Source organism: Lepidochelys kempii, chromosome 7, assembly GCF_965140265.1.
Source record: "Lepidochelys kempii isolate rLepKem1 chromosome 7, rLepKem1.hap2, whole genome shotgun sequence".
NCBI classification, from domain to species: Eukaryota; Metazoa; Chordata; order Testudines; family Cheloniidae; genus Lepidochelys; species Lepidochelys kempii.
The window spans coordinates 36,235,750-36,248,015 of record NC_133262.1 but is presented as its reverse complement, the minus strand read 5'-3'; the positions used below and the strand labels follow the sequence as shown (position 1 = coordinate 36,248,015).

Here is a 12,266-nt window from a genome sequence, read left to right as displayed (position 1 = left end):
AATTTCATAATGTATCAAGTTTAAATTTAATAATTTACTTCCCTTGTCAGTATGCCATAAGGAAAAACTCTCAAATGCCACATTCTCGCTCATAGCTTCCACCATCTGCCACTAAAACAAGGCTTTCCCAATAGATAGATTCCTTTGAGTCTGATGTATTTTGTCCATCCACTTCAAGTTTTCAAAAACAAGCTGCAACTTGTTTCTAGCTAGGAGACATCTTCCTCAGTGGATGATGGAAGTCTGTCTCTCCCCCGCCAAAAAAACCTCCAAGAATATCCTTCTACTAAAAAGAATCAAACCTGCAAATAAGTGTCTGTTGCTTTTATGCCTGCATTTTATTTGTTTCACTGAGAAGTTAATTATGTGGCAGACTCTTAAAAAGGAGAGGGGGTAACAAATGTTAGCATCTCAGACTCAATAATGTATAATAATAATAATGTTTTCTGAAAAAGTAGCATCACTAAGTACACTTTTTCCTCTCCATTTTTGCACACTTTAAATTACTTATTGCTTACATTGAGATAGCACCTTTCCTCTAAAAGGATCTAAAAGCACTTTGTTGGCACATGGGAACAACTACAAACAGAACTCAGCAGCCATTAGTATATGTTCAGAAACATTGCACAACCCTTATTTTAATCTATTGACATTGCAAGGTAGAATGCAATTGCCCAGATTTAAATTTGTCCACGTCACATAGGCCAGCAACCTTCATGCCACAATATCTTGGTAGTAGTAACTATAGTTGTCAGGATCAGTCCTTGGTTTTATGCGTCACCCAAAAGATGCAAAGTCAACAAGACACCAACTTGGGGTCCTGGTTCTACATGGAGAAAAAAAATTGCTAATGTCAGGCAGGTTTTCTTTGAGATCTCCCCCATCCAAGTCAGGGGTGAAAGTGAGCTGGCACGGCGGACAGGTAAGAACCAGCCCGCCCCTTTTGCCTCCCCTGTCGGCGGCCCTGCTGGTAGGATCCGTACCGGCAGGGCTGCCGATGGGGTGGGGGTGGGGGGTACAGCAACATTAAAGCGCTGCCGTAGCAAAGGACCCTGTAGCGCTCTAACATCCCTGCCCCTTTTGTGCTCCCCCGGCCGCCGATGGGCCTGGGGAGGGGGCAAAGGGAGCAGCTGTCCTAGGGGCGGCGATTTAAAAGGGCCCATGGCATCCCAGGCCCTTTAAATCAACGGGAGCCCCGGGCGGCATGGAAGGGCTGGCTGGGGGATGCTGACACCCCCAGCCCCGCCTGGGCCCCCCCCCACTGTCCCCTACTGGTAAGTGTCCTCAGTTACTTTCACCCCTGATCCAAGTTCTGAACAAACCCATAGCTGGCAAATTGAAAAAATCCACAGCTCAGCGTGGTACAATATTGTTCACAAAAGGTTGTGGCAGGAGGCAGGTACAGAACTTATTACGGTTTGCAGTTTTTCTTCGCTGACAGAAATTGTCTCTCCCCCTCTTTAAACTCCTGTTTTAACAGCTGTTTTGGCCTCGTCTATGCAAGGCTACACAAACTTGCTCCAGCTAATTAAATTTGTGCAAGCCCCTATGTGGGCACACTCATAGGCACTGACTCCGTGGGTGCTACGGGGCTCAAGCACCCATGGAAAAACAATAGTGGGTGCTTAGCACCCAGAAGTCAGAGCTTGAGTGTGGAATTGGTGTGTTCTGTGCTGCTGCTAAAAACTTCTGCCCTTGGGGCGGAGAGTTTGTTTATAGTCAGAGGCAGGGTGATTAAGAAAACAAAAAGAAAAGGAGTACTTGTGGCACCTTAGAGACTAACCAATTTATTTGAGCATGAGCTTTCGTGAGCTACAGCTCACTTCATCAGATGCATACCGATGAAGTGAGCTGTAGCTCACGAAAGCTCATGCTCAAATAAATTGGTTAGTCTCTAAGGTGCCACAAGTACTCCTTTTCTTTTTGCGAATACAGACTAACACGGCTGTTACTCTGAAACCTAAGAAAACAAAAGCATTGTCATTAAATGAAATGAAGGATCCTTAGATGATCCTGAAAGCATTCCCAGACACTCCAGTTAAAAGAAAGGAAACAAAGTGTAGGAATAAATGGTCCCTTTTCTGAATGGAGAGAGGTAAATAGTGGTGTCCCACGAGGGGCTTCTACTGGTCTGGGACCAGTGCTGTTCAACATACTCATAAACTATCTGCAAAAGGAGTAAATAGTGAGGTGGCAAAATTTGCATATGATACAAAATTATTCAAGATAGTTAAGTCCAAAACAGACTGCAAAGAGTTACAAAGGGATCTCACAAAACTTGGTGACTTGGCAACAACATGGCAGATTAAATGCAAAGTAATGCACATGGCAAAATATAATCCCAACAAAATATACAAAATGATGGTGCCTAAATTAGCTGTTGACTCCAAGATCTTTCTTGATGGGTATTTGCAGTACTCTGAAAGCACTAGGTTTCCAGAATACTGCAAATTCATAAGATCCTTCTCACTGTGCCTGTATCATCCTGATCTGTGGAATGCTCATTCTCCTGCTTCAGAAGATTTAAAAATTATCTCTAGTCATCAATGGAACAGACAACTGAATAATGTAGCTGTCCTTAACTTGCATCCAAATAATACCAGGGAACCTAGATGTAAATAAAATTGCTGACAGTTTCATCCAGAAAGCTACAGTGAAACATATGTTCCCAGTGTCAGCAGAATGAAGAGTCTCATTTAAGAGTCCAATTTTCAGAACTGCTGAGCACCTGCTGCTTTCATTAAGGTCAGCTGGTGCCATGGGTGCTCCATATGCACTAAGATTTTGAAACTGGTTTTAGACACAACATTGTGTTACAGTATTTGGCACCTTTTGTCATGTTTGTTTTTTAACCCTCAGTGCAGTCTTTTGTTTAACAGTTTCCTTTGGGGGAGTACATTCAGCTTTTCCCTCAGATGTTCAGGGCCAGTGGTGACGCCAGCATGCCATTTGCTGCTTACAGTAGTTTTGTTTGTAGGATGCCAGCATAATGAAATAAAACCCTCTGGTATCCATCATTTGTAAAAATAAGTGGTCTCAGTGTCTCTTCACTTCATTTTAGAGATAGGTTACAAACATGAAGATTTTTAACAGACAATTTTGGTGAAGGAATAAAGATTTTTTTTCAAGATTCTAGTCTTCGGATATTTAACTTATCTTCATACTGCTTACTTACCTACATCTGTCTGACCGAACAAAATACCTCTGTATTTTAAGACATGCAGTCTTTGGTTAATTCACATGTGTAAATTGCATTAAGTTAATGAGATTCACATGTTCTCTTTTGGATATGCACATTCCCATGACTGAGCATTAAGTTCTTATCCTGGCAGCTCAGTAGCTATCTGTTTCTAGTTTAATTCTATTATATGTAGAACAGAAAGTTTAAAAAGTTTTATCTAAAAAAAATTTGAAACAATTGTCATTTTATATTTTGGTTAATATGGACTACATCCTGCATTTGCAGAAAGGTAAAGGTCGGAAAAGCATTCTATCGAATAGTAATTGATGGTGAGTTTTTTCCTATGACAGCTGCCAAGATTGATGCTGCTAAGAAACCAAAGACCTCCGTTGGGTGATACAACCCAAGCAATGGAACATAAGCTACCTCACACCTACAGACTGCCTCATCCCTGCTTTGTAGAGGCCCTCTAGGAACAAGAAATCAGGTTAGACGCGACACTAATGCAGTTTTTGGCATCTCTACCGAGATGGCATTAAGTGCTAAACTTGCTGGCTAATAGTGACACGTGAAACTACAAACTTATTTAAGCTGCCTTGATCTGGTAACCATGTCTCGAAGTCTAATCTCAGGGTACTAGTTCACACTATACAGAGGCCTCAGTTGAGACGGACAATATTTTCTAATAAGATCGAGGTGTTTTACTGCTATAAATTGTGATTGATCTATAAATTCAGTGCCAACCTAAGAGTTTAAGTAGTACTTGTTTAGCTGGGTTTTTTTTACTTTCCATTATTTGCAGTACATTATAAACAACCCATAACAAACAGGTCCCCACTCAAGGCATGCAGAGAGAGATGGAGGAGGGGGAAGAGAAATTACTTTTGTTTTGTTTTTTTAAGTATGTGGAAAACATCAGTTCTCCTCCCCCATCTTCTTTGTCATTCAACCTGGTAAAAAACAGATGACTAAACATTGCACCTGAGCTGATAAATTTTAAACAGTTTTGCAATCCTGGAATAACTCCTGTACATACAGTTACACAGCATCTGAAGAGATCCTAAAAGCACTTTATAACATTCACATAGCAGATAAAGTAGCATTATTAAATCTGATCGCTTAAGCAAGTACTATTTTTTTGTCAACAGATAGAGGATGTGAGCTGGAGCTGTAATTTTTGGAAAGCTTTCCTGTTTTCCCCATCTATATGTTAAGTGAAACAGATCAACTGAAAATTAGACTTGTGCTCCTTGTTGAGATGAGTACCCATTGTTATTGTTAATATATTGGTTCATTACCCCCAGTATAAAGCCTTATAATCAACTAGTCTATCAGCAGCCCCATTTGTTTATTCTAAGGTTAATTTTATAGTCATTTGCTGTTTCTGAACCAAGTGATGCAGCACTAAAAGTAAGTTGTCTGGCGTAGTGTCTTCCCAGTGAGACTCAAATCACCCCCAACAAAAACAAAACACACTAACAATGGAAATGGGAGCATCCATTAGACTGTCTCCATTTAGATCTTTTATACAAGTAAGGACCCAACCTAGAATACTTTTACTGTTTTGGGGAGTGACTATTTTCCACTAAAATTATTTGAATTATCAATAGTGGTTTCAAGATATCAAACAATAGGAGGTTCTTCAGCTATGCCTGTGCTCCTGAAATGTTTAACTAATTTAGGCTATATGCTCTATTTTGGTAATGAGAAGACAGGGCTAAGGTCTTAAAAGTTAATACGTATCATAGGCATCCATCCAGGAAGTGTAATAAGCAGCTGTTCATATGGCTACATATGAGAACTGACCAGAAGTTTCCAAGTGAATGTTTTTCCATCAAAAAATGCCAATTTATTTGTCAATTCGGCTCCCAGGTAGAATTTCATTTTAAATTTTTTTTAAGTGTTCCAATTATTTCACAAATTTGGTTTTTGATTTCCCTTTCATGGAAAATGTCTACTTTTTGTTCCAAAATTGAACAAAAACTCCCCACTCCCTCCCCCTGGCAAAAAAAAACAAAAAAAAAAAAACACAAAAACCCAAAACCACCAAGACATGCATTCAGAATTTCCCTTCTATGGGAAATTCTGGTTTTTGACCAACCCTTCTAATTATACCAAAAGAAGAGATTTTAGAACTCCAAATAACATGCAGTTATCATACATAACTCCTGACTGAAAACATCAAGGTCCAATTAAAACTAAATAAATAAAATCAGTATCACAATAGGACACACAGTGTTGAGAAAAGTGAGAGTGCAGCACTTCCACACAGTGGCAGCCACAGTTATATGCATGTTGCACAGTGTGTGTATCATTGGCCAGGGCAGGGCCACCCACGGGGGTAAGGGGCAGTTTGCCCAGAGAACCCCATTCAAGAGGCTCCCAAACCAAGGGGGTGGTGCGACCTGTCACACTGGGTTGCAACACCATCAATAAATTTTGCCCGGCAGCCCCTCCATCATGACAGGGGGTAGCCAGTCCAAATCTGAGTGGCTCCATGCTAAGTTAAAGTAAAAGTGGTTCAGACGTGTGTACCATATGAAAAAGTATCCCCCCTGCTTCTACTGTACATAGAGAAAAATTTTCAAGAGTGCTCTGCTATATCTGGGAATATATATACATACATTAAGTGGCTGGACTGTCAAGAGAGTATTCAGAACCCAGAAGCTCCTAAAGAGAAAACAGAAACTGCTGGCGGCAGAACTGTAATAGCCCAATGACTTTTTCCACAGTAATTTACCAAGGCAAGTCAAACTAGTACAAGCCCCATTTTGCACTGGGGCAGCATTGTCTACATTAGAGGCTGGCACCAATACTGATATTTTTCCCTAGTCTAGACAAACCCTTAAAATCTCCCTCATCACTTTTTGAAAACCTTCCTCCTTCAAGTTGTTAGAGACCTGGGTATAAACTTCTTGAGGAGAAACTGAATTAAGGCACAGGCACTATGGGCCCATGCCTAAAGCCCTAGCTCCTAGAGTCATTAGATTACAACAGAATCTCAATGTTTCTTACTTATTTTTTAAGTTTCTAGTCCTCATGGTTTTCAAGCTGGTCTTCACAACATGAGACAAGTGAAACTGATGAAGTGATATCCATCTCAATCTGCAGGAAGCCTGAAACAATAGCGCCAAGAGATGTGACTTGCCCCATTCATCCCAGTGGGGTCTTAACTCCAAGACCCACTGCTGTGGGATGCCTACATATCATCCCAGCAGAGAGCTCAAGGGGTGGCAGGAGAAGAAGAATGCAACAAGTCCTGCCCACCTAGGCAGACATTCCCTGAAACTGGACTAAGTACTGCCTCCCCGCATCAGCCACACCTCTCTGGGTGGGGGAAGAGAGGACTAACCCTGCTGATACTCAGGGGGTCAGGCCAATTTGCCCCATGTCACTGCCTCTCCGGAAGCAGAGGGGTGCATGGGGGCTTTTACCTCCTGGGAGCTGTGGGAGGGATTCTTCCTCTTAGGAGTGGTATCCCTTGCCACTACCCCTGCTTTGCTATTATGGAAGAGGGCCCCCCCTTGCAGCTGATCTGTGGCAACACTTCATGTCATGATGTGGCTAGGGCCCTGGATCACCTTAACATGACCTTGCCGGAGAGAGCCACTCCCATAGGACTTTAAACTCGTAGGCAAATACAGATAGCAGGTCTTGTACGTAAAGCCCTGGACTGAGAATTGAGAAACACGAGTTCTGTTCCTGGCTTGGCCACAGGTAGATTATTAAATATTTTAGGTGCCACTGAAATACAAAGTCCCAACCAAGATTGGGCCCCACTGTGTGCTGTGCTACACACATAGACAGTGTCTCTGGCACACAACTTAATCAAAACCAGGCGAGACAGAGGGTTGGAGGGGAAACAGAGGCATCAAGAAGAGACATGACTTGCCCACAGTCAGACAGCAGGTTAGTGCAGAGCCAGGGATAAAGCCCAAGCAGAGGGTGAAGCATAGTGGGGCTGGAACTTGGGGTGCTCCTGCACTCCCTGGGTTAAAAGTAGGAATAACAAAATACCAAAAACATTGTTTCATCATCGGTGCCCCAACTATGAAAAATTGTTCCTGCACACCTGGTGCAGCATACTCACTACTTCATGCCCAAGGCACAGTGTGGTGAGAGGGGGAGAAACACACCTCTTAATTTCATTTTACAGCCACTTTCAGACAGCTAGTCCCATGGGGTACTAGCTGGGGGGGGGGTCCCAGTACCCCAGTGAGATTCTGGCCAGCCTCCACTGATGCCCTGCTTCCCCATCATTGCTTCCCGCTGAGAGGAGGCAAAGCTCATGCACCACATACTTGAGCCTGAGTTGTGTCTCAGTTTCCCCATCTATAAATGATAACAAGCAACCAGAATCTGCAGCGTTTGGAAACAAAAGGAAGGGAAACCGCTGTTGCAAGACTGGGAAATAGGCAAGGCCTTGCAAACAGGAACATTCACAGTCCTCCAAAAACGGGGGTCACCCAGCTATTCATCGACATCAGGAAGGTGGCTACGTGGCTTCACCTTTCAGTTGGTCCTGCATAGCTGGCGCTTCCTCTACACTCTGGGCTCCGTGAGCAGCAGAGATACCAAAGTAAACAAAGGCAACAGTCTGGGGGGGAGGGGGGGGAAAGAGTACGGCGGCTCCTTTAAGAAGCCATCCCGGGGGAGCCGCTGCTTCTATGGCACTGCTGCAGGAACCATGCCCAGGCCGCGGGGAGCCTGCAGAGGACGGAGGCGGCCCAACCCCCCCCCCCCCCCACGGGCTCGCGTGGCTCAGCAGAGGGGCCGTGCAACTTTCTCCCCAGCCCTGGGACCTGCACCGCGGGACGCTGAGAACTCGGCCATAAATATCCCAGCTTAATTCTGAGCCAGCATCAAATCCACTTAGCAGACTTAGCCCCGAGCCGTCAAGGCTGCAACAAGGGAGCCCTGGGCGGGCTGGAGAGACAAAAGCGTCATTCATGGACCATTGCAAGGCACGGGTGCGATTTCTAGGCAGATGCTCAGCAAAGGGGGGAGAATAGCCTCCGCCGGCTGAAGAGTTTATTCGCCTCTTCCTGCAGCCCGCGGAACCCGAAACAAGGCACCCACGGGTGGGGCTGGGATTGCTAGGACAGGGTTTCAGAGCTGTTGTGTGTGCCCTGCAAAGGACCCTTCTATCTGAAAACAAGCGGCTGGCACTGAGGCCTGGCGCCTGCTCTCCAGGCTGGTTATTCAAGGAGCTGCTGTTTTCTCAGCCGGCCTCAAGGTTTGGCTGGTTGGGGAGACTCTGGGAAGAGACAGCCCAGGATCGCGTTAAACACAAGGGTTCAGTGAACGTGCCTCCAGCAGGCAGGCAGCGCGGTGGTGTCTCTGTAGTAAGGTGCAAACGTACGCAAGGGAATCAAAACACCGGGCAACAGGCGCCTGCGAGGCAATCTGGGGACTCTGAGCAGGGAATTAGAAGTCACTTCAGTACAGCCCCGGGAATTATTATTTTTTTAAATAGCTGAAACAAACAACGCCAGAGCGCCACGGGACAGCACATGGGAGGAAGTCTGAAAAGCAGCGCTTAGTATCCTAGCGTAACCCATGCTCCCCCGGCTGGAAAACATACCGTCATCAGCTCGACCCATGAGGCCGTGCCTTTGGGTTTATTCCTGGCCTGAAGACACTCTGGAGAACCCTGGCCTTTCCAAGAGCGGATGGGGCTAGAGTAACACTATCCCACTCACACAGCTGGAGGTCTTGGACATTCACCGCTCACCCAACCTCACTTAGTTCGGACACGTGTGGACACAGCCTCCTCCTATCACAAACTCACTGCTGGTTACCAAAAGACGCACACGCAGGAGAGTCACCACGTGTGGAGGCGACAAGAGAGAAACGGGCAAAGAGTTTTTTTCCACATAAAAGTGGTCATGCTCCGATTTGTACTCTTGCTTCTATAGCAGCGATTTCCCCCTGCCCCTCGAAAGGCAGGTTGAAAACACACAAGCCAAGGAGAAGTGACGCCTCATCACCTTCCGCAAGGTGAATTTTCAACAACTTTACCAAAGCAGCACGCCACGACGTCCAAGGGTACCATATACCCCGCATGCAGGGTGCGTGCTATTTTAGGCCATAGATATTTACTTCGGTAATTCACAGGAAAACCAATGGAAGCCCGGGAGATCAGACCTGCACAGGATTTAGTGCCAGGTCGTGTGTTATCTCCAACGAGAACACCCCACGCCCCTTGCCCGTATACTTCAGGCGGAGGAGCGGAAACAGTCACACACCTGCAGCAGAGACCTGGCAAAGTGATATTTCGCTTCTCCTCTTGTCAGAGCTAGTAAGAAACACCTTGTGCTACTGGTGTCCTGATTATGCAATAATACAAATGTGTCAGCGACTGTGCCTTCGTTGGTGTATTAAGGGGTAAGCAGTTAGAGAGGACAGTTAAAGATTAAGCTGTTTTGGTGGAAAGAGACAAGCCCACTACTCCAAGGCACAAGTTTATAAATATAAAGAACCAAAATGTATGCGATTACAAAAGGCTCGTTGTGTCGCACTGGGAGCGAGAAGTGGGCTCATAATACGATGCATGCTTTGCCCACTTCACTCAAGTCAAACTAATCCCTAATTACTATTTCACAACCAAGTCGGGCCAGTGTAACTATTTCAACTCTTGCTATTCCTGAATTCTTGTGTTACTTAAAAATCTCGCGCACTTAAACCGCTTTCCAGGCGCGGTAAGAAGCACATGATTAATTACAAAACAGAGATTCTGTAAACAGACGCAGAGATTGAGAGCAAACAGGTCTCCAAGACGAACCCGTTTATATTTGAACTAGTCACAGTTGGTAAGGTGGCCATCTGCCAATGTTTACTGACCCTCTGTGAGCCACTTTCATTAGCTGCGGGAGAGACAGCTGTCTACAATGACAGAGGGGCCCCAAAAGCTACTCCAGCTCCCCTGCTAGCACCGGTTGAGAATTCATCGGTATGCCACCTGAACGCATGCGATACCCCCCACACTAACCCATATGGGGAGCGCCAGAGGGACAGATATGCCATTGGGCTCCTCTCAGACTAACAAGCCACCGCTCCATGGTGAGCTGGTATCCCACGAAATGCGTTCCACCACGGACACATTCGGGTTGCCCAGCTATTAGGGAGTTTGGTTTTGGAGGTTGGGGTCCGGGAAGAAAGCAGCAAGCACCTCCCCTGGGCACGGCTGGGCGAAGCGGAGGGTCGGACCGAGGGGTAGCCAGCGGGCAGCCTCCCGGCCAGCGCTTGGAGGAGAGCCGGGCTGCAGGGAGAACGGCCCCGAGGAAGATACTACTGGCCTAGAGAGGTGACAGCCGGGCACCTCCTCTGCATCTCCCTCTGCTCTGAAACACCTTGCGGCTGCTGCTGCTCTGCGCCTAAGCGCGTCCCAGGCAGCTCCATCCGGAGCGCAAAGCGCTGCCCGGGGCTCTGGAGCGCGTCTGGCTGAGCGCAAAGCAGCAGGAATCGCTTTACTAGAAGCGGTTAAGAGCGGGATCTGGCTCCAGTGCTCACCAGAACTTGCCCCGGCGGCAAGCAATCCCCACCTACCCTGCTCCCTGCAAGATCTGTGCCTCGGATACTGAGCCTGTGGGGTACGACAATCCACGCAGCCATGTGCTTTAACCCCTCTGAACCAGTTCCTGCGAGCCCGCCAGCCCATTAAGCGGAATGGGACTAACATAGGGGAAAGCAGAGCGTGGGGCTGCTTTCCGGGTGTTTTGTGGAGTGGGGGAGAGGACCCGGTGACCAATGCATCGACAGACCCTTAGAGAGAAGGCCAATAAACCCCAGCCAGCTCTTACTTTTCGTGCTGTGCGTTTTCCTGGATGGCCCCCAGGATCGACGGCCCTGGCCCCGCCGGGTACGCAGGGAGGATGCCCTGTTGCAGCCTGCATGTGGCCAGGTGTCTGTGATGCTCGTCCTGCAGGCAGGCGTTTTCGTGGTACAACTTGGCCACTTGCTGCTCCAGCTCGTCGATCCTCCGCTTCTGCTTCTCCAGCAGCTCCTGCTGCGTCTCGATGATCTTGTTCAGCTCCTTCAGGTACCCCGCCGCCTTGCTGGGGTTCTCCGCCGGGCTCTCCATGGCCTGGCCGGCCACCGACCTCCCCACCCCTTGGAGGCTTTGGGAAGGGGCGGGAGGCGCTGGCCGGGCTGCTGCGCTGAGAACTTGAGACGGGGTGGGGGGGGAATAAATCACCCCCCGGCAGGGCCACTCCTCCGCTGGTAGCCGGCTGCCTGGAGCTAGGGATGCCCCGGAGAGCGCCAAAGCGGCGCGCAGCGGCTCCGGCTCCGGGCCGCCATTGCTCGTGCTCGGCTTCCTCCGCCTGGTCCGGACCGAGGGGACTGAGCCAGCCGGGGCTGCAGCCGGCGCGGTGTCCGCAGCAGGAGCCGCCGCTCTGCGTCCGCCTCCTCCGCGAGCCCCGCCAGCGGGAGCGGGCTCAGCCTCTCGCCTGCGGATCTCCGCGCCTCGGGGAAGCCGCCGCCAGCAGCAGCAGCAGCAGCAGGGGCGCGCAGCAGCCCTTCAGAGAGCAGGACACGGGAGGCGAGGGGCTGTGCCTGCTGCCCGGCTGATCGCCCGGCGCAGCCCTCGCCTCCCTCTGCCTGGCCGCCGCCGCCGCCACACGCGCCGCCCGAGTCCCTCTGAGCCCCGGGGCTGATGCGCTTTAAGTAGCACCAGCTGCCTCCGCCGGCGGCAGCGCGGAGTTTGCAAAGTGGCGGCGGGTCGGGGGCCGCGAGAGGGGCTGAGCGGCAGGAGCGGGGCTGGCGAGGCGGGCGCTGGACGCATCCCAGCGCTGCCCTGCGAGAGCCGCCGGGCTGATCCACCCCCCGCCCCTGGGCACGGCTGGGCGAAGCGGAGGGTCGGACCGAGGGGTGGCCAGCGGGCAGCCTCCCGGCCAGCGCTCGGACGGAAGCGAGGAGGACGGCTCGGAGGAAGATACCACTGGCCCCGAGAGGTGGCAGCCGGGCACCTGCTGTGGGCCGTCCCCTTTCGGAAGCAGGCTGGTCCTGCGCTGCACGCAGCCCGGCCCCACCGCTGAAGGAGAGGGGCCCACGGTGCATTCAGTGGAACACTCCTCTCCAAGCC

At 48.9% G+C, this 12,266-nt stretch overlaps 1 protein-coding gene across 10 annotated transcripts in view; it reads right to left on the bottom strand.

Moving 5' to 3' along the window:
• IQSEC1 (IQ motif and Sec7 domain ArfGEF 1) overlaps positions 1–11,673 on the bottom strand; it is a 718,643-nt gene extending 706,970 nt beyond the window's left edge. For all 10 annotated transcript variants that reach the window (XM_073352194.1, XM_073352208.1, XM_073352210.1 and 7 more), the window contains exon 1: positions 10,984–11,673. In XM_073352194.1, the coding sequence (XP_073208295.1) occupies positions 10,984–11,264 (281 nt within the window). In that variant the 5' untranslated portion in view covers positions 11,265–11,673. The remainder of the gene's footprint in view (positions 1–10,983) is intronic.
• Positions 11,674–12,266: the final 593 nt, after the last annotated feature.